Source organism: Terrapene carolina, unplaced genomic scaffold, assembly GCF_002925995.2.
Source record: "Terrapene carolina triunguis isolate 2854851 unplaced genomic scaffold, T_m_triunguis-2.0 Scaffold97, whole genome shotgun sequence".
Lineage (NCBI taxonomy): Eukaryota > Metazoa > Chordata > Testudines > Emydidae > Terrapene > Terrapene triunguis.
The window spans coordinates 19,403,300-19,426,760 of NW_020664448.1; the positions used below are offsets into that span (position 1 = coordinate 19,403,300).

Below are 23,461 nucleotides of genomic sequence, written 5' to 3' on the forward strand. Positions count from 1 at the left end.
TTTCAGCTTCTTCATTCCTAGTCTGAGTCTAGATTCCAGATCCTGTTTCCTTCTTGGGCTGGAAGAAGAAGTTGGGGTTGGTGAGAGAGAGAACGTCCTCCTCTTTATATTCATGTTCCAATTAACCCTTAGTGAACCCCTTCCTTTCCTCTATTAATATAGAATATGCACATCCCATCACAAATATCATTTTGAAATCATTTTCCCCACAACCCATTTTACTAGTTTACCCCACCAAAAATATATAAATGAAATTGCTTCCACTCAGGCAGGCCAACAACACACAATTATTTTTAGGCCAATCTATTTTAGGGGAAGTGATAAGCCAAAAAAGTAAAATCTTGGCCACACTGAGTGATTTTGATGAGGCGGGATTTTGTCATGTAACTTTAAAGCTTATTCTCCTCAAATTTCCTAGGAAAATTCTACCATGGGAAGAGCTATGATGTGAAATTTCAGGGAGATTGTTGAAAATGGGAAACTGCTTTCAACCTTAATTATAGAGCGGCTGACACTGGTTCACAATTATGGGAACTACTGACACTGTTAGTTTTAGTTTCCAAAGGGTTAATGATTTTAGGCTATACTAAGAGATACATTTCAAGGATAGTCTTTGCTGAGCCTCTGGTTCCAGGTAGAAATATGGAACAATCTAACATCTACACCTTTTGGGACAGCGTAGCTCTTGTTAGACTATGTTAAGGAATATATCAAAAGACAATGAAATATATTTTATTGTAAAGAAAACCACATTGTATTTCTATTAGTATTCCAGTGGTAGCATTACAAGAAGTCCTATAAACAGTATTCCCATTCTTCATTTCAGGTTTAATGTATCATGGAGTAGTTCTATTCCCCCCCCCCCTTAATGGGTCAGGCATGATATTGTTATAGAACAAGATGATGCATTCCATTATGAAATAGATGCCTTCTGAGACGAAAAATGAGAAATCAACTCAAGGCAGAATTCTTCTTATGTATGCTTTTCTAAATTACCTTACACGTATACATGCCAAAATTTGTGTTTAAATTTCAGTTTTAAAAGAGACTCTAAGACTCTTTTAAGTCTCTTAAGCAGTTTGCCTAGGAGGAGATGGCAATTTTCAGATAAACTTGATCTGCTTTTGTCACGCATTTTCCTCTAAAGTAACAGCAACATAGCAGGGATCTTTTAACGCCTCCTGATGGACACTAAGCATTGTACCTATAAGGCATAGTCCCCGTCTTCAAAAACTACAAGCATCTCAGAGTTCACTGTCATATGCTGTGTAAATATAAAACAAAATGCACATTTTTATCATTTTAAATCAAAGTACAATGTAACCATAACAATTACTTACATATAAGGGATCTTTCCAAGGGTTCAAAAAGCTCTGCAGAGTGGAAGATGACACAAATTTTGGAGAAGTTTTCAGTTACATCTTAACTGAAAGGCTTGTCATATGACACTTTCAGTAGAGGGCAATCTGAGATTCAAATTTTTCATCCTCTGAAGGATGTTCACACAAGGTGTGAAACAAATGATCTAATTTACCAGCACTATAGTAATACAATAGTGACCTTTTTTTCTGCCATACTCTCCCCTTACCCCACTAAGGAATACTTTTCTTTACAGATGCTCCTTTGATATCCAGTCTGGGAACTTCTGCATAACAGAACATGTTGATTCTCTCTAGCTGTTGCATGTGGAGGACTTCTATTGATTTAAATGGGAGTTCTCCCTGCTGAGTTGCTGCGGAATGGGTTTTTTTAAATATAATTTTAATCTCAGCATTATTTTAAGGAATATGTTTATTTCTAATGTTTGGCATTGTATAAGACACAAAATTAAGGACAGTTTCTGATTTGTGGAGCTTGCAATGTAAAATACACAGTCAGAAAAGATAAAAAGCATAGGGAGAGACAAAAGAGTAAGTGGCCTCATTGTGAGTATCTACTTGAGCTCTCCTGAATTAACTTACTTCACCTCTACAGTAATGTTAGAGTCAGGAAGGTGTTTCACCTAGGTCAGTATTTTTGGGCTACTTCTAAAAAGTGAGCCTTAAGGAGAGAGGATAAACAAGGAGAGACTATAGGGGCTTGGTGAGGAAGGCAATGAGAAGGGCATCACAGTGAGCTAATTAATAGTTGTCACCACAGATTTATGACGTCTGATATCACTACAGGTGGATTTCCTTTCCAGCTATCTTGTGGTTTTATACTGCCACCCATCACCATAGTATCTAAGTGCCTTCCACCTAAAATTGATAGTAATAGCAGGATCCCCTGGTGGACTTCATGGAGTCAGGATCTTCTCCCTTTTAGGGGTCAAAACTCTGCTGTGTATGGATTTATTTTAAAGATTTCCTCTTTTTCTTTTGTTCTCACTTTTGCACTTCCTGGCTAAAATATTATTTAGGCAAAAAGAGCATCTCCTTTTCTCCTACTCCTCTTACCTATTTTATCTCCTACTCAGAACTCACTACTTCTTTTACAGAATATTCAGCAGCTGTTCCAGGCCTCCCAACTTCATATGCTGCTATCCTAAGAATTAAATCTGCCAGTTCATCTTCAGCACTCTTTAATTCAAAGAACAAGCCACGATTAAGCAGCCCTTCATTAGGAAGCATATCTTCACCAGGCTGGAGAGGAACAGCACAACACTATCGCTCACCAACAAACCTCTATCACTACTCAGAGGCCTTCAAACATGACGGTAAGTCCAGTTCTCCCCTCTGAATCTTTGAAGAGACAGTGAATATATGTGGCTTTGACATTTTTCAAAACTGGTACAGTTTTATAAGGGTGCTTCAGTATCTCACATTGGTAACATTGGATTTCAGTAAACATCACACAGTAAAAATGAGCTTCCTTCTTTTTAGAGTCCTTAAATTAACCTTAAAGTCAGCAGTTTAAACATTCTCTCCTACAGGTCCCTAAAGGGATTTTATTTTATTATTGCAGCCTTTGCAATGTAAGAATGGGAAACTAGAAGTGGAATAAAATTGCACTACAATCCAATTTGATCTACTCAACTAATGTCTATACATTTGAAAGGCACTGCAATGAAATTTCAATCCACCTTTTATGTTTTTTTTTCCCCCAATTGCTCTGGTATTTTTCATATTTACTCCCAAATGATAGTTATGTGGATTAAAGCTGCATAGTGCTTCTTATGAAACTATTTTTTCTTCAAATCTAATATAGTCTATAATCCTCTGACACACAAAATACAATGTGGTGTCACTTTTTTAGATGCAGAAATTCTCAGTTACAATAAATATTTCCTATTATTCAAATCACGTTTGTTTTCTCTTTATCATCTTGTTTTCTTTAGGGTGAGCCTTAAGAGAGTGTTAATAGAATTTACAAATTACAACATTCTTTCCCCCAAGTAATCCCTATCTCAACAAAAAAGAAAGGCAAGATTATTTAAATTTAGTGAAGCAAGGAGATGACAGAAGGAAGAATCACAAACAGTATAGACCAATAATAATACCAGGATGATTACAGTAGCCTTTTCAGAAGGGTACTTTAGCATGTACTTAAATGTGGCATGTTATGCTTAAGAGTGTTCATGAAGAAAGATGACTTAAGCATGTACTTTTCTGAATTGGAGCCTATGTTAGCCCTACCTAGGAATACAGATGAACTGAATCCTGAAAGCAATTGAATTATGACCATATTAGAACTGGATTTTGTTTTCTGCACTTGCATTTGTTGTGTAATGTTCAGTGTATTTACAAAACTCAGGTACTGTCTATGTTCCTGACGTTGCTGACTCCTCCCCTGCAAACCTACGTACAGGCAAGAATCTGGAAGAATCAAAGTAGTGGAATGAGGAACCAAAGTTGGCTGACTTTAGCAGTAGTATGTTGGCCTTTCCCAGCATGTGTGTCTGGAAATTGGAGGTAGAAGGCAGCAATTGGTTGCTGGAAGAGGAAAGAAGGCAGATTTTATGAATAACATAAGCTGGAACTATAAAGGAACTTCCCTGTGAGTGACCCTGATGACTCCTATGGGGCTGGGGCTGAAAGTCTGGTAAAGAGGCATTTTATTAGGATTAAATGCCCACAGTTTGGTGATATTTATACATCTGGAAAACAATGATTTTTGTCGACTAATTGTGACTAGATTTAATGCAGCCTGCTGTGCAGTAGGAGGTAAAAAGCGTTCTCCTGCTCTCCCCAGCCCTGACCTAGCATGGCCCACATCAGGGCTACTTGGGTTGAGACTTTGGAGAGTGCATGTGTAACCCACACACCTCCTGGGTGTGGTGTTCTGTCCAATCTAGTGGCACCAAGACCACTTAGAGAGAGAGAGATAAAATGAGTCTCCTCTATAGCCTTAGCTAATAGCGAGTTGACTTTTAGCTCATGCTGTAGAAGCTCATGCACTAAACTCCAGAGGTCCCCAGTTCGATCCTGCTCACTGGCGACCAGGATCTGTCAGTGTTACACATGGCCTGCATTGTAGTTGTTCGTGTAAGTGGATAGACAAAGTCATGACTAGAGCTGTACAAATAATTGTTATTTTCATTTTGCTGGCAGTTCAAAAAAAAATGTTTCAGAAGAACCCCAAACCAACTTTTTTTCAGAATTTAATTAAATTGGAAAGTCAGGGGGAAATATTTGAGATCGAATGAAACATTTAATTACATTTCCATTCACTGCCATCCTGGTTCCTTGTTACCTATAGTTAAAAGAATTACCGGTATGTTTTTCATCACCACTTAATTTAGTCTTATTAAATTTCTCACTCTAAACATGCATTTAATAGAGTTCAGTACTTGCTAAAATCAAGCTACTTATCAAAACATAATGTTGTGATTAAAAGAAATCTACATAGAAAATGTCACTGGGTATGTCTACACTGCAATTAATAACCTGCATTTGGCCTGTGCCAACTGACTCAGGCTAAAGGGCTGTTTAATTGCAGTGTAGGCATTCAGGCTTGGGCTGGAGCCCAGGCTCTAAGACCCTGTGAGGCAGGAGAGTCCTAGAGCTCAGGCTACATCACAGTTAAACATCGGGTGGCCAGGTGCTCGGTTTTTGACTGGAAAGTCCGGTCAGATCTACTGACTGGAAACCCAAAGTCTGCTTACTGCAAGTGGGGGATCTGGGGAGGCACTAGGTCATCACCCGCTCCAGCCCCTATTTATCCGGGGCCACCTCCTACCTTCATGGGCGGCTGCAGCTCCCAGCCCTGACTCCACAGGTGAGTCCGTCCTGACCCAGGTGGTCGGGAGTGGGAGGGGAAAAGCAGCATGCAGCAGGGCGGAGAGGGAAAGAGGAGTGGACGGAGGTGGGGCCAGGAGCAGCAGGTGTGTATAATTTTTGGTGGTGCCCAGAACAGGTCCAAGTCCTGCCCTCCCCCCCTACACACACCTGCCTTGTAAGCCAATATACAGTAACTCCTCACTTAAAGTCATCCCGGTTAACGTTGTTTTCTTGTTACGTTGCTGATCAATTAGAACAGTAGCTATCAAACTTTTTTTTCCGCGGACCACTTGAAAATTGCTGAGGGTCTCGGCGGACCACTTAATGATCTTTCCAAATGTTGTTTGTACCATTAGCTAACTATTGTAAAGCACTTTGGATAAAGGCACTATATTAAAAAAAACCTTAATAATAATTAACGTTTTTTTGTTCTACACATAAAAGCACACAACTCGTACTTTAATATCAGTAGTTTTAACCATTCTAATGTGATGGATGTGCCCTCTCTCCCCCACCACAGCAGCCCCCAAGCTGGGGTTGGGAAGGAGGGGGGGCTCTCCCTCTCTCCCCCACCACAGCAGCCGCAGAGCTGAGGGTGGGAAGGAGGGCCATCTCTCCCCGGCAGCCGCAGCCCTGGAGCTGGGGAAAGTCGCCTCTTTCTCTGGCCGCTGCAGCCCTGCACAATACAAATTCCCCCCACCCCCTCTTCTCACACCACTCCCCCTCCCACCTGTCCCCATTCCCCCCAAGGCTACCACCTCACCTTACATATGTGTCTTCTCCAGGTTCCAGGCACCTAATTAGTGGAGCCATGCCTGCGCGGCTCCACTAATTAGGTGGGTGGCCCTTCATTCTCTCATGTGCGGCTGCCCAGGTGCTCACCTTAGAAGGAACTATCCACGGACCCCCTGAATGGACCACAGTTTGAGAACCTCTGAATTAGAGAACATGCTCGTGTAAAGTTGTGCAATGCTCCGTTATAAAGTTGTTTGGCAGCCGCCTCCTTTGTCCGCTGCTTGCAGAAAGAGCAGCCCATTGGAGCTTGTGGAACCAGGGTGGGCCGGCAGCCCCCCTATCAGCTCCCCGCTCCCCTAAGTTCCCTGTGTGGCAGCCGCCCAGCAGGCTATCAATTGCTGGGCAGTTCACGTATCCCTCCCCTCACTGCCGTGTGCTGCTCCTGCCCTCTGCCTTGGAGCTGCTCTCAGGATCCTCCTGCTTGCTGTGCGTGGGGGGGGGGAGGGAAGAGGGGTGCTAATGTCAGGGTGTCCCCCTTCCCCTGCTCCCCCCCCCTCTCCTTTACCCCATCCACGGGGTGGGGGGAACACGACAGGGCTCAGGACGGAGGGAGATTGCTGGCAGCAGCTGCAAGGCAATGTACTTAGAGTGGGGCCGCGTACTTAAAGGGGCAATGCGTCTCTCTCTCACACACAGGGTATGTCTCTCTCTGTCTCTCTCTGCCATGCTGTCTCCCCTCCCTCCATTCGTGCTGCCTTGTAGAGTGAGGCTACATTAACAACAATGTGTTAACCCTTGAGGGCTCAGCTGAGTGCTAGTTCATCATTTAGCAGTAAGGCATTCCCTGGGAAATATCTCACCCTCTGACTTCACCACCTCAACCAAGCTTCACAATCATCATCGCTGTGTACAGTATTTGTTTGTTTAAAACGTATACTGTGTATACGTGTGTGTGTGCATATATATATATATAGTATTTTGTGTTGCAAAAAAAAAATCCCTGTAACTTAACCCCCCCACCCCATTTACATTAATTCTTATGGGGATATTGGATTCGCTTAACATCGTTTCACTTAAAGTACCATTTTTCAGGAACATAACTACAACGTTAAGCGAGGAGTTACTGTATATTTTTTAAAATAATGTAAAAATGTGAGTGCTGTGGGGTGGGGCTGGTCATGAGGGGTGAGAGGCCCTCAGGCAGAGGGTTGGGGGGCTGGGGCTGAGGGGTTTGGGGTGCAGGCAGGCTGTCCCAGGGCTGGGGCCAGAGGAGGACTCCCCCCAGCCCTCTCTCCACCGGCAGCAGCACATTCACCTTGCACCACTGTCAATGCACGTGCTCCTAGGGCCCCTCTCAGGGCCAGGAAGCCTCTCGCCTCCCTGTGGTGGGTGCTGGGGGGGAGCTGCCATCACATGTGCGCCTCCTCCCCTGCTGCTGCCCCTCACAGTCACCTCCCTGGGGGTAATGGATGGGGCTGCCCCTTGCCCAGCGTGGGGCAGGAGCAGTGACTGCGGGCGGTGGAGGGGGGGCTGTGCTGGTGGAGGGTCCCGCCGGAAAAGGGAAGGGTCCATGGCAGAAGGGCAGGGTAAGGGCAGCCTACCCTGCCACTATTGGTTGGGGGCACTAGGACCCTGCGGAGGCAGTTGATGCCGGGAGCCAGCAGAAAGGAGGCAGCATGGAGCTGCAAGGGAGAAGCAGGGACGCTTGGGGGCCTGGGGAGGTGCACGGGGGCAGCAAGTGGGGGCCAGGGGACACTCGGGGGAAGTGCGTGGGGGCAGCATGTGTGGCCGGGAGGGGAGACCTGGCCCCAAATATTGCTGGAGCACGGCCCCCGGGCCCTGAATATTGCTGGAGCCCGGGCACCACAGGTCCATATAAATCACCATCCCTGGGTGGGGCCTCAGGGGAGAGGCAGGGCAGGGGCTTGGGGGAAGAGGTGTGGGGCCTTGGGGGGAATAGGAGGGACAAAGGTGGGGCCTCGGGGGGAATAGGAGGGGCAAGGGTGGGGCCTCGGAGGGAAGAGGCAGGGCAGGGGAGGTTCTGGCACTCCTGCTAGAGTGTCCGTTTTTTAAATATTACCAAGATGGCAACTCTAATTAAACAGCCTCTTAGCCTGCACCCTATGAGCCTGAATTAGTTGGCAAGGTCAGTTGCAGGTTTTTAATTGCAGTGTAGATATAGCTACTGAGTGCTAGATTCTGAGTCTAAGGCTTGGTCTACACTTACCCCCCAATTCAAACTAAGGTACGCAACTTCAGCTACGTGAATAACGTAGCTGAAGTTTGAAGTACCTTAGTTCGAACTTACCTCGGTCCACACGCGGCAGGCAGGCTCCCCCGTCGACGCCGCGGTACTCCTCTCGTATAGCTGGAGTACCGCAGTCGACGGCGATCACTTCCTGGTTCGACTTATCGCGTCCAAACTTATCGCGTCCAGATAAGTCGAACCCAGAACTTCGATTCCCAGCCTCCGAACTAGCGGCTGGGTGTAGACATACCCTGAGTTAGTTGAAATACCTGTAGAATATCTTATTGCCAGTCAACTTCCTATTATAAATGCCTGCATGGAGAATGTTGGCTGATGTTGTATGGGCACTGGATATCTTCCTCTCCCAAAACTTACAGCAGATGTGTGTATTTCAGATGACAGGATTGGGAGAACTTGTTCAGGGAGTACAATTAGCCTTCAGAATGTGGCACTGCTGAAAGAGGCTATTAAGAGAGTGTAGAGTGTGTGTGCATCTGCTGTTGGGAGAATGGTAGAATACAGCAGTCCAATAACTGGGGCTACATCTACACTACAGGGGGGAGTCGATTTAAGATACGCAAATTCAGCTACGTGAATAGCGTAGCTGAATTCGACGTATCACAGCCGACTTACCCCGTTGTGAGGACGGCGGCAAAATCGACTTCTGCGGCTTTTTGTCGGCGGCGCTTACTACCACCTCCCCTGGTGGAGTTAGAGCGCCGATTCGGGGATCGATTGTCGCGTCCCGACGGGACGCGATAAATCGATCCCCGAGAGGTCGATTTCTACCCGCCAATTCAGGCGGGTAGTATAGACCAGACCTCAGTCTGCTTGTGTGAACTTGCTAAATAAATGGCTCTATTCTATGGAGACACGCATGAAAATTTGAGGGAAGAATTTTGCAACCTATATTAACATTAGGCCCCTGATCCTGCACTGGTGCACCAGCATCTCTAGCTACATATTCTATGCTGATATTCTATGATTCTATGATTCTACTCTGAAGTCACTGGAAATCCATGTCATTGCATGTATCTGCCCTCACAGAACATGCTGAAAACCTCCAGTAACTCCATTAACTAAAAGTAACTGAGGTCTTCTGAATCTTAAGTTAACTAACTTCTTAAGTTAACTAAAATCAGCCAAGTACTTCCTAAGTAGATCAGCTTTTTCTATTTTTATATATAATATATTGGAAATTACAGTCCCTTGTGTTAACACAGTGAACATTAACTTTACATAGATCAAATAATGCTGTTTGAATTTGGAATAATTTGATATTTTGCTCTGCAGCACTTTGGTGGTAATTTCTTTTTGGTTTTTGAGAGGATGTTATGACTTGGCAGAACGGCGTTATCAAAATGGATGCTACTACTTCGTTCTCAGGTGTTGAGTCAAAGCTGCTGCTATTACTAGTATAAACCTGTAAAGCAAAAGTATTAATGTCACAGTCCTTTATTAATTTGAAAAAGTTTGTTTGAGGGCTCTCCTAATCTTTAGATCAAAAAGGTAATTTATTTTTTTAAATAACTGATTTTTAATATGACTGAATTATTTTTAAAGTCATTGTCTCAATACACTGAACACTCATCATGAGATTTCAAAAAGTGATTAACGGATTAAACTGCCTGTTTCCACAGTAATAAAAGTTAATTGAAAGACCCTGAAGAGTCACCTCAAGAAAAAGCCAGTGTAGATTAAAACTGAACAGTGAAAGAATAAGTACTGAATTGAACACAATATTGAGCAACAAGTAAAACCTGATTCACATGAACGAAAGTGATTCTTTCTCTTCTTTAAACCAGATTTCCCCCACAATTTGAGTATAAAACGTCTGTGTGTTAATATGTGCAATATTCCAGCAACTTGCCTGTCACAAGGTGACTGGTTCCTGTAGGGGGAGATGGGTACAGCCCCACCTGTGTCATAATTAATTAGCTGCTTCCCCAACTGAGGGATGGGACTGGTTATGAGAGTAAGGGGGCTAGCTGATACCTAGAGTCACCAGGCCCTTCTAAAAGAGCTGAGAGAGCTCAATCTGGGGGTTGAACCACAGCTACTGAGCAAGCTTCTGTGAAAGGCCTTGAGTCAGGGTGTGCAAAAGGTTGGGTACTCTGGTGGAATAAGCCTGGGGACCCAGCTCTCTACACCAGGGAGGGTGCACGAGAACAGTGCTTCAGGGGAACTAGCCCGGGAGCCGAGTGCATAGTACCGAAGCAGAGGGAAGGACTCAAAGGGGGCCCAGATAGAGGGCTGAAGAAAAGCCCACAAAGAGTCTAAGAACTTTTTTGTTTATTTGGACTTCTTAGTTTAACTTTTTTTTATCCTTGAATAGTTTAAGCTTGTTTATGACTTGGGCAGAGGGCCAAGTCACATCTACAGCAGTGACCCATGTGTGTAGAGCTCATTAAGGAACCCTAAGAAGAGGGGACTGAGGCAGCGCACAGCAGAGTCAAACCTAGCCACAAGCAGGTACTTGGTAGGCATCCACCCTGTTATATTACCTATTTTTTTCCTGAGGCAGCTAATTTCCAAGAGTGATCATGTGACTCTTCAGCGTAGACATGGACATCTCCGTGGTTCTGTGACGTGTTAAGTACTTGTGGTTCTGTTTGTTTGTTTAGGTGGGTGGATTTATTACAGGGAAACTGATAGTGATCTCTCTATTAGGTTGCCTAACAGTATGCATTGTTAAAAAAATATCTTGTGATCCTTCTTTCAGGAGCTCTAACATCTCCATTGTTTGCTAGGGGACTCTGAAAAATTTGGCAGGGAGAAAGCATTGGGGCCAGAAAAGAGCATTTTCTTTGTCCCATGAAATTCTGTTCAGGTTTAGCAGTTACATATTTTTGAAAATTGCCGTTTTCCTTCTTCCACGTGCTAGTCAGGAATGTTTTGGCAGTGTGCCAGAATAATAACTGAACATGAATGTTCAGGCTCACACCACCATCAGAACAGCAGCAGTGGTGCATTAGGAGCAGGCAACCTCTCCCAGAGGGAAAAGAGCGAGCCAGGGTCGGCTCCCTTCTATAGCCTCCTAACACAGAACATGAGTCTCCCTCCCCCCATGAGGACACCGCACCTTGTATGAGTGAGGGAGACAGGTGATGGTTGCCTTGAATCAACCCCATAGACCAAGCTCATGGCCCCAATCCCCCATCCTCTCCCCCCTCACCTGCCACCCCAAGATAACCGCCATCTCCTGATGCTAGCTAACAGTTAGTCCTGTAATACAAGCTGTGCTGCAGCATTGAAGATTCAGGTTAAAACCCAACCAATGATGCATGATGGATGTTCTTATAATTGCACATAGTAGAATTTATTACTACCTTTTTCCTTTCTACAAAAAATGGAAAACTATATGCAAACTCCTCAAATTAGCTGAACATTTCATTTGCAAAGTCAAGCACTTGAAATTAGAAATGTCAGAATTCAGGTTGCCTGTGCAGACTTGATTATGTCCTCTTGTGCATATGCATTATGATGGTCTTTAATTACATGATCACATATTATTTTTCCACAGGAGCCCCATGTCATTCAGAGCACAGGCTGCAAGATGCTCTGGTGATAAATCAGGGCTCTGTAGTGAAGAAGGCTGTTTGTAGGACCCTGGCCTCATTTTATGTAGAAGTTGAAAGGCCTTTAAAGAACAAAGCAGGGAACTGCATAAAGAGAAAGATTAAGACAAGCGAATCCACAAAGGAGAACTCTGTTCTATCCCTGCCTCTGCCACGGAGTTCCTATTTGATGATGAGCAAGACACTTAAGTCAAAATTTGGCAATTGGTCCTTAATTGTGTGCTCCTCATTTTCAAGGTGCCTAGCTTGAGACGCCTAGGGCCTCATTTATAGGAATGATGAGCTCTTTCCACTGCAACTGAAGCTAATGGGACTTGCGTATACTCAGAATCTCTTGAGGTTAAGGCACACAAATGATGGCCATCCATGAACTCATGAAGGTCTGGAATTCTGATCTTGGCTCTACCACATGTTCATGATGTGGCCTCAGAAAAGACTTTTTGTCTTAGCTTACCCATCTGTAAAATGGGGATAAAAACACTCTTTGTTCACAGTGAACGTAAGTTCATTATTTGTGTGACACTCAGATACCTTGGTAATGAGCTCCTTAGAAAAGACCATAAGGAAGTGTGTAATCCTTCATTCATTGCATGCTGTACTGTAAATAAGGCTGGGACCACTAACTGAATGATGAGCATAAAAATATCAAACATCTGCATCATTCCCTCAGCACAGTCTATCTTGTGCAATGAAAGAAGCATCAATAATTGTAAGTGGTCATGTAATTAAAGACTATATCATAATGCATACCCACAAGGGGGCAGAATTACAGCTGAACATGTCATTTATAATTTAGTATTTCCTAACTTTTGAGGGCTTGATTTTGCAACCTAAATAACATAACAACTTAGGTCTTGTGGTTTTTTTGTGTATAATATGAAAAAATATGGAGGATATAGATTTAAAATACTAAATATTGGCCTTTTCAAGAAAATATGTAACTAAAGAGGGGGCTGTAGTTGGTGGACTACAGTGCAAAAGGGTGTTCCAAGTGTCAGGGTTGGTAAGGAAAAGGCTATTAATATAAATTATTATATTATTCTTTTACAATAGATTGTCTGACAGAAATTGGAAAATCAGCCCAATAGTATGTTACAGTTGTTGTACAGGCTTTGTGTTCAGCCTGTGTAAACTATTGGTGTTCTTAGCCCAGTTCCCAGTGGGTGGGTGTTAATAACGGACATCTACGTTGTCTGTTGCTGATAAAAAAGCCAAGAATTAGATGAGAATTTTTCAGACATTGCATTGTGATACTCTGGTTACTTATGCTACATTCACATTTCTGATCATTGAACATAATGATCACATCAGGCCAATTTATTTATATATTGTAGGATAAGACACTTCCCAACTCAATTGCAGTTCTGGCTGTCACACGCTGTACCTTCCTCCTTTCATTGAAATAAACTGCTCACCATCATATACAAAACAAAGATACACTTACTGTCAATCAGCTAATATGGTTCAGAATCTGGTAAGCATAAAAATACATTGGAGAGTCCTTTGATACCAGAGTAGTTAAAAATTAGCTCATCTGTCAATGAATATAAGTGTATAGTTTGGATTCCTTTTAAAATTTCATACCCAAAAGTTGCTTGTTGAAATCATATAATATATTTTAAATTTAAGAAATATTCCCAATCCACTATTTCCTGCACAATGCTAATTCAAATAATTCTATTAATTAGGATAATTGGCCAGATTGCTGCTGAAAATGAGAACTTACAATCTTAAATGTGTGCACAAACTGGCTGATTCGTCAGCCTCCCCTGCAATATGTACACATACACTCTCCAAGGCAGGCATGTCATTATATAAAATATGATCACTACCATAACAGGTAAGTTAGATATAGAGATCTGGCAGGGTGTTAATAAAAGGCCTGATGATGAACAAAAAATGTTGCCTGTGGGAAATTAAAATAGTAAGTGATAGCATATGCCTGCCTACACCTATTTCTCAATGGATGTATCTTGGTTAAATAAAGGCTTTGATTTATTGTGTATCAACATCCTTGTTGTGACACTTCATACCTTTTTTATCTCTTCTCATTTTATGTTCTTGCTCACATATTAGAACAGAAAAAGGAAATACAACTTAGTGTACAATCAATTTGTGGAATTCAGTGCCTCAGATTTCAAGTACTATGATTCATAGATTCCAAGGCTGGAAAGGACCTTTGTGATCATCTAGTCTGACCTCCTGTATAACGCATCCCATGGAACGCCCCCAAAATAATTCATCCAATCTTGATTTAAAAATCATCATTGATGGAGAATCCACCACAACCCTTGACAAATTGTTCCAGTGGTTAATTACTCTCAATGGAGAAATTACTTACTAATTTATTAGAGTTCTTTGAAGGGGTCAACAAACATGTGGACAAAGTGTACTTAGATTCCCAGAAAGCCTTTGACAAGGTCCCTCACCAAAGCCTCTTATGTAAATTAAGTTGTCATGGGATAAGAGGGAAGATCCTCTCATGGACTGAGAACTGGTTAAAAGACAGGGAACAAAGGGTAGGAATAAATGGTAAATTTTCAGAATGGAGAGGGGTAACTAGTGGTGTTCCCCAAGGGTCAGTCCTAGGACCAATCTTATTCATAAATGATCTGGAGAAAGAGGTAAACAGTGAGGTGGCAAAGTTTGCAGACGATACTAAACTGCTCAAGATAGTTAAGATCAAAGCAGACTGTGAAGAACTTCAAATAGATCTCACAAAACTAAGTGATTGGGCAACAAAATGGCAAATGACATTTAATGTGGATAAATGTAAAGTAATGCACATGGGGAAAAATAACCCCAACTACACATACAATACGATGGGGGCTAATTTAGCTACAACTAATCAGGAAAGAGATCTTGGAGTCATCGTGGATAATTCTCTGTGTGCAGCGGAAGTCAAAAAAGCAAACGGGCTGTTAGGAATCATTAAAAAAGGGATAGAGAATAAGACGGAGGATAATCTTATTGCCCTTATATAAATCCATGGTACGCCCACATCTTGAATACTGCATACAGATGTGGTCTCCTCATCTCAAAAAAGATATACTGGCATTAGAAAAGGTTCAGAGAGGTATATAAAATCATGAGTGGTGTGGAGAAAGCGAATAAGGAAAAGTTATTTACTTGTTCCCATAATATAAGAACTAGGGGCCACCAAATGAAATTAATGGGCAGCAGGTTTAAAACAAATAAAATGAAGTTCTTCTTCACACAGCACACAGTCAACCTGTGGAACTCCTTGCCTGAGGAGGTTGTGAAGGCTAGGACTATAACAGGGTTTAAAAGAGATCTAGATAAATTCATGGAGGTTAAGTCCATTAATGGCTATTAGCCAGGATGGGTAAGGAATGGTGTCCATAGCCTCTGTTTGTCAGAGGGTGGAGATGGATGGCAGGAGAGAGATCACTTATGTTCTTAAATAAAGTGTAAATGTGTAAGTCTGTATTTGTCAAGCTTCAACTTCCAGCCATTTGATCCTGTACTACCATTCCCTGCTAGACTGAAGAGCCCATTGCTAAATATTTGTTCCCCATGTAGGTACTTACAGATTATAATCAATTAATCTTTTCTTCATTAAGCTAAATAGATCAAGCTATTTGAGTCTTATCACTATAAGGCAGGTTTTCTAATCCTTTACTCATTCTTGTGACTCTTCTTTGAACCCTCTCCAATTTATCAACATGCTTCATGAATTGTGGGCACTGAAATTGGACACAGTATCCTAGCAGCAGTCATACCAGTGTCAAATATAGAGGTAAAATAACCTCTCTACTCCCTACTTAAGGTTCCACTATTTATACCTCCCACAGTTGCATTAACTCCTTTGACCTACAGCTTGACATTGGGAGCTCATGTTCAGCTGGCTATCCTCTACGACCCCCAAATCTTTATCTGAGTCACTGTTTCCCAGGATAGTCCCACATATTATAAGTATGGCCTACATGCTTTGTTCCTAGGTGTATACATTTACAATTAGCTGTATTAAAACACTTTGTTTGCTTGTGCTCAGTTTGCCAAGTGATCTAGATCACTCTGAATCAATGACTTGTCCTCTCCATTATTTACCATTTGTGCCAACTTTATCATTGATTTTGTTTTCCTCCAGGTCACTGATACTGTTAAATAGTGCAGGGCCAAGAACCAATCCTTCCAGGGCCCCCTGGAAACACACCTGCTCAATGACAATTCCCCATTTATAGTTACATTTTGAGACCTATCAGTTAGCCATTTTGAGTCCATTTAATGTGTGCTGTGTTAACTTTGTGTCATTCTAATTTTTAATCAGAAAGTCATGTGTTACCAAGTCAAATGCCTTACATAAATCTAAATATATTGCATTGGTACTATTTATTAACCAGACTTATAATTTCATCAAAAAAGATAGTAAGTTAGTTTGACAGGATTTTTTCATAAATCCATGTTGATTTGCAATAATTACATTAACCTCCTTTAATTCTTTATAAGTCAAGTCCTGTTATTGGTCCATTATTAGATGGAAATGGTAGAATTATCAACAATAATAGTGAAAAAGCAGAAGTGTTCAAGAAATAGTTCTGCTCTATATTTGGGGGGAAAACAGATGATATAGATTCATTATATGATATCTCTGGAGGATGTTGTTATTATCTTGCCCACAATCGATGTCAGGTTGACAGGTATATAACTACCCAGGATATTCCGTTTATCCTTGTTAAAAAATGGCATAACATTAGCTTTCTTCCAGGTTTCTGGAACTTTCCTAGTGCACCAACGCAGGGATTTCCCTATCCCACCCCCCAAATTTCCCCAACACCCCTGCAATGGACAATTAGTTACATACAGTGTTGCCAATTTAGTCATTGGTTGGAAATTTGAATTGAAATTGAAACATTAATACACCCTTTTAAAGCATATACAGTGTATGATAATACACTTGTACCTGAAAAAGTATAATAGGTTTGAAAAGTACAAAGACTAACTTCTTCACACAGCTGTTGTTTTTTCTGACAATGTTGGCACATTTGTTTCAGCAATGTTGGCCAACCTTATAATTTCAAATTATGATTTGTAAGCAAGGCCTAAATGAGCTCTCCCCTGACAGCTAGTGATGAGCCGGGGTGGGGGGAAGGCTTCAGGACCAGACTGTATTTACATGAACTCACCTACTCTGCCTAGGTATCCAGCAGACAGAACAGTGTTGCCCAAGTTATCAATTTTGGCTAGTGTTGGGTTACAAATCACTTTAGTATTGAAGGTGGGGGGTCATGAAATGTTGTTATCTTTATTGTATGAGTTAAAGGGCAGCAGAACTATACTTAGCTTGTCCTGATTGAGAGGGTCACCCTCAATGCTTAATTTTTTCCAAGGTTGAGCCCCGGCATCTCTCGGCTTGGCAGTTCATAGCACCCCAGGACCTCTGGGCTAGCCACATCAGTTATGAAAGTAAAAAACTTGCTTGAGCCCGACACCTCTTTCATTATAAATTAAGCACTGGTCACCTTCAAATGAACTGCACTTGCTAAGCAAGGGGTTTGGTTGGCAGATCCCGGTGGGGACAACACAGGGGTTTTGCTCGGTGGTGTGGGCTGTGCCTAAGAGTCACAGGCACAATTTGACTGCCCCTCTCCCCTATTTAAAAATAGAGCTTATTAGGCTCCATAGAGAGTCTTTTGTTTTGTTAAGTGACCATTAGAGCTGAAATCACGTCTAAGTGCTTAGACATGTTGCAGGACAGCATTTCTGTGGAAAAGACAGCCCAGCCTGTGTAACACTGACAGACCTGGGTTGTCAGTAGGTGGAATCAAGCTAGGGACCTCTGGAGCATAATGCATGAGCCTCTACCCGTATGAGCTAAGAGCCAACTGGCTATTAGCTAAGGCTAGGTCTACACTACAGCGGGGGGTTGACCTAAGATACGCAACTTCAGCTACATGAATAGCGTAGCTGAAGTTGCGTATTTTAGGTCGACTTACCTGGCTGTGTAACCCAACACTAGCTGGCGGTGAGTCGACCGTTGTCGCGCCGCCGTCGACTCTGCTTCCACCTCTTGCTGCGGTGGATTTCCGGAGTCGATGGAAGAGCCATCGGGGATCGATTTTATCACGTCTTCACTAGATGCGATAAGTTGATCCCCAATAGATGGATTGCTACCCGCCGATTCGGCGGGTAGTGAAGACGTGCCCTAAGACTGTAGAACAGACTCATTTTATCTCTCTCTTTAAGTGATCTTGGTGCCACTAGATGGGACAGAGCACCACACTCAGGAGGTGTGTGGGTTACATACTTCCCCTAGCTGAGGAAGCACATCCCAAGCTTCAGAGACTTCCCAGTCGAAATCCCGAATGAGCCCCTCCCTTGTAACGCCGACAGACCCTGGTCATCAGTGGGCGGGATCGAATCTGGGACTTTTGGAACTTAATGCATGTGCCTCTACCGCATGAGCTAAAAGCCAACTTGCTGTTATCTAAGGCTGTAGAGCAGACTCATTTTATCTATCTCTTTAAGTGGTCTCGGTGCTACTAGATGGGACACAATAACACATCCAGGGGGTGTATGGGTTACACCTGGACTTGCTGTGAGGTTCCCCACAGAGAGCTGAAATCCCTGACAGCTGGGTGGAACCTCAAGAGACTGACTCACAGAGGTCATAGTGGCAGGGGGCAGCAGAAGGTGACGGCACAGGGCCATCGGCAATGGTGTCGTGAATGCTGGCACAACAAATAATAGCAGCCAGAGTGAGTGGCAAGCAGCTGGAGGAACGAGCAAGGTGCCTTCTCCCCTGCTACCCCCCAGAGTGGGAGGTGAACTCATGCGAATGCACGTCTGAACTCTGGGTCTTCACTGGTCAAGGGCAACAACTATGAGTGGGGTTCAGTAGAGGGAGAAGGGAGGGGCACGTTAAAGGAACATTTGTTTGTTGGACTGTGTTTTAGTGACTTTGCTCCAGAATGCTAGATTTCTGACTGAGAAACTTATATAAATATATATTTCCTAGTAGGCCAAGATTTTTAAAACACATTATTTGCCAAGGTCATTATCTCACATTGTTGCTATCTCAAGAAGTCGTTATCTTGGGGAGTTTCTGTACTAAACATTTTTATTATAATATAATTTTTACATGAGAACATAAGAATGGCCATAATAGGTCAGACCAATGGTCCATCTAGCCCAGTATCCTGTCTTCTGACAGTGGCCAATGCCAGGTGCTTCAAAGGGAATTAACAGAACAGGGCAATTATTGAGTGATCCATCCCGTCATCCACTCCCAGCTTCTGGCAAGCAGCGGCTCTCAGAGCATGGTGTTACATTCCTGTCCATCCTGGCTAATAGCCATTGATGGATCTATCCTCTATGAACTTATCTAGTTCTTTTTTAAACCCTGTTATAGTTTTGGCCTTCGCAATGTCCCCTGGCAAAAAGTTCCACAGGTTGTCTGTGTGTCATGTGAAGAAGTACTTCCTTTTGTTTGTTTTAAACCAGCTGCCTGTTAATTTCATTGGGTGACCCATAGTTCTTGTGTTATGTGAAGGAGCTTATTCACTTTCTCCACACTCGCCAAGATTTTATAGACCTCTATCATATCCCCTCTTAGTCCTCTCTTTGCCAAGCTGAAAAGTCCCAGTCTTTTTAATCTCTCCTCATATGGACGCTGGTCCATACCCATAATCATTTTACTTGCCCCTCTCCGTACCCTTTTCAACTCCAATATACTTTTTTGAGATGGGGCTCCAGAATGGCATGCAGTATTCAAGATGTGGAGGAGCTTGGTTTGCCAGACTGATCAGCAAAGCCAATGCTGACAAACTATATGAAAAGGCTGCAAAACACCAATCCGCTGGAGTCGGGACTGCATCGACATGCAGAAAGCTTTATGAGCCAGTCATTATCAAAGCCAATTTTAGAAGTACTTAACAAGGAGGTTAAAAATGCTGGAGACACAACACAGTTTATTCAAACAAACATGGCTATCACATCATACTGCCTCTTTAAACAAGAGATACCACACACTACAAACTGGAGTCCAATGTTAAGTGCATTGTCATTTGTTAATCCTGAAGTTGGACACTGGTTCCGACCAAGACCAGCAAATGCTCACTATTTTTCTGCAAGAAACTCAACTAGCTGGTTAGAAGCATGCAGTGCAACAGTGAACGACTCAGCAGTTGAAAAAGTGAAGAACTCTCTCACCACATTCAGAAAATTTGCTTACATGGCTGATAAATGAACCAATGCAAATGGGTGCAAATTGCCATTCTCTATTGTAAGTCTACTGTTGAAACCACTTGGATCATTAAATAATGCCATCCAGGCATCTGCTACAACAGTAGTAGATCTCTGTCCAGCAATGGAAGCTACACTTGGATCAATCAGAGAGATATCCATTGAAAACGTACTGGAAGAAGCAAATACTTCAATTCAGAAGTTGACTAATTAGGGCACTTAAATTGACTCCTTAAATGAAGAGGACAAGAAGTGTTTGTTAAACCAGATGAAAAGGTAAAGTACACGGACTTGATTCTTATATCTATACAACAGCAACTTCTGGATTCTATCAACCTTTACATAGCTTTTACAGATGCCTGTCTTATAAAACACCAACAGTTGAGTTGAGATGGCACTACCTGCAATTGGGCTGCCATGTGATCAGGACAGAATAGAGAAATTGAACACAAAGTGGAATATCATACAATAAACAAATGAAGATTTGACTTCAACTTCTTCTTTATCATCACTAGTGGTTTGACCCAATTTTTGTGCTATGTTTCCTGGGATGAAAGAAATGGGAATTCATCTGTTGCTACTTCCAGTCACAACAGCTGGAGTTGAGCATTCTTTTTCCTCATTGAATATAATTTTGTGTTCTGAAAAAAGTCACCTTCTGCATGATCATGAGCATATCATGAAGGACTGGAAGTACCGGACACATGAGAAGCCACCAAAAATGAATGCACTGCATTCATTAACAGGGTTGTGCAAAATTATAACAAGAAACCAAGAAGGATGTAGATAGAGTACTTCACAGTAGACTTGTGCAGCCAACTTTAATTTGTGTAATGATTTAAAAACATGAGTTAAATCTAATAAAATGGTTGCGAAACATTTCTCGGTTTTTACTATGGTGCCATACAGCCCACCTTCGACCTAACTGTCGACCCTCAGCCCCATATTTTTTAACTCCCCCCCCCCATTTCAATTCCTGGGGAAAACACTGATTATTAAAAATCAACATTAGTGGTCCAGCAAGCTCCATAGCCAGCTCTTTTTAACACTCTTAAAAGAAAGTTATCTGGACCTGCTAATTTAAAAATGTTTAATTTTAGTAGCTTCTGTTTAACATCCTCCAGAGATACTAGTGAATTGGAAAGAGTTCATCATCACCATATGTATAATCTCTTTCCTCCCAGTTACAGAACAGAATTTTTTCTTGAACACTTCTGTTTTTTCACCATTATTATTGTTCCTAATATAATTTTAAAAAAACCTCCTTATTGTCCTTAATTCTGCTGGCCATAGATTTATCATTCTTTCTTTTTGATTCCCTTATCAATTTTCTACAATTACTAACTTCTGATTTAAGTTCATTACTATCAACTTCTCCTTTCTTCCATTTGTTATATAGTTTGTAGCTGCCTTCACTTCCCCTCTAAACCAGGTTTTTATTTTATTTTATTTAACTAGCACAGCTTTCTTCCTCAGTTGTGGGATTATGGGTTTTGGTCATCTAGTAAGATGTTCTTAAATGATTCTCAATTTTCACTCACATTTTTCTGATTAAATTCTTCCTCCCAGCTGATTTAGCTCATAATTGTTTTCAGTTTTGTGAAATTAGCCCTATTAAAGCATTTATTACTGGTCTGGACTTTATTCTGTTTGCATATTATAAAAGTGATCAAGTCATGATCACTTGTACCTAAGCTACCATTAATTTTGAATGCTGTGATCAGTTCATCTTTATCATCCTAATAAAGAATTCCCCTATGTTGGCTGTAACACTTTCTGAGTAAGGAAATTGCCATCTATAATATTTTAGAAATTGCAAGGATGTTTTCCAGCATGTCACTCAAATTGAAATCCCACATGATAATGCAGCTTTTTTCCCTACACATTATAAATAGGTGCATAAGGAGGTGGTCATCCTGTCCCCTATTGTGTTTTGGTGGTCTGTAACAGATACCAACTAATACCTCATTTTGTGTTTTATCTGTTAGGATATTGATCCATTAACATGCAAGATCACTTTCTTCTGAGTTATCAGTGAAACAGGTAATGCTATTTTTGACAGAGTGCCACTCTCCCTCCCCTTTTGTCCACTCTGTCCTTCCTCAATAGGTTATAACCATGAATTAACATTCCACTAGCGTGAATCATACCAGCAGGTTTCAGTAACTAGGTTGAATTTATGCTTGTAAGTAAGCAATTCCAGTTCCCCCTGTTTGCTACTCAGATTCCCACCCTTGCTGTATAAGCAATTCCGGAATTTCTTCTCTTTAGGTCTTTTGGTTCCTTGATTAATTTTGTTCACAATATATCGATTTTGAGTTGACTGAGTGGCAGTAGTGTGCTGTCATTGTATGCAAATCATGCATTGAAGGCCCCCCAGACCAGCTGTGCCCACGAGACAGTTCTGTCCAGACCCCAAATGCACAAACAAAATGGTGTTCTATGCACAGTGTGACTGCACACGCACCATACATGTGAGCTCACACTGCATGGAGGATTCCGTTTTCCATGCAAGCATACAGTTGCATGCCTGACTAAACATATCATGGCACACCACTGCTGAGTCCTCATAGTGGCCAGCTTTCACTGCCCCTCCCCCCCTCAAACCCCACCCCCCCAAAAAAAGCTAGATCATTTCTCCTTTAAGAACATTTGTAATTATGGATGTTCAAATAATAGGTTTATAATAGGTGTAAGCAAATATTATGCTACATAGCATAAACTGATCCTCTGCACGGATTGTGAAATATATACCCCTTCTACTGCTCATCATACACACCCTTTGCAGCATTGCATAATCAAGTGTGATTTCAGAGGACATTTCATTTTTTTCCATGGAACAGCAGTTTTTGGCCACAGCCAGAATTCCAAAATAATGATCTAATTTGGTACAGCAAATCCTCTATTTCTACTTAAGTTTTTCTAAAGCAAGTAGTAAATGTACCAGTAAGTAATGCCCCTGAGAATAAAAGTATTCTTAATAAACTTTTCCTAGTCATCTTATTTTCAACTGCTTATTTGCTATGTATCTTTGAAATGCCTAAGGCTCTGATCCTGAAAACACTTAAACTATGTGAATAACCCCATTTACTTCTATGATACAACTCACATGTTCAAAGCTACTGATGTGCATAAGTATTTGCATGATCAGGCTCTTCTGTTGTCACTTGGCAGACACCCAGATTCAAATCTAACCTTGTAACTTTGCTTCCTTGTGGGACTAAGATGAAGATACTGATTTAATTATGTGAACAAGCTATAGAATTATAGAAGTGTACGACTGGAAGGGATCTTGAGAGGTCATCTAATCCAGCCCCTGCTCTCAAGGCAGAACTATGTAATAACTAGACTATTCCTTACAGGTGTTTGTCTAACCTATTCTTAAAAACCTCCAGTGACTGGCATTCCACAACCTCTCTATGCAATTTGTTCCAGTGCTTAACTACTATGACAGTTAGGAAGTTTTTCCTAATGTCCAACCTAAACCTCCCTTGCTG

At 42.0% G+C, this 23,461-nt stretch overlaps 1 protein-coding gene across 2 annotated transcripts in view; it reads left to right on the forward strand.

The window, feature by feature from the left end:
• The window catches only part of CNTN5 (contactin 5), a 968,120-nt gene that overhangs the window by 561,022 nt on the left and 383,637 nt on the right, over positions 1-23,461 (forward strand). For both annotated transcript variants that reach the window (XM_026651597.1, XM_026651598.1), the window contains exon 4: positions 2,477-2,695. In XM_026651597.1, the coding sequence (XP_026507382.1) occupies positions 2,477-2,695 (219 nt within the window). The remainder of the gene's footprint in view (positions 1-2,476; positions 2,696-23,461) is intronic.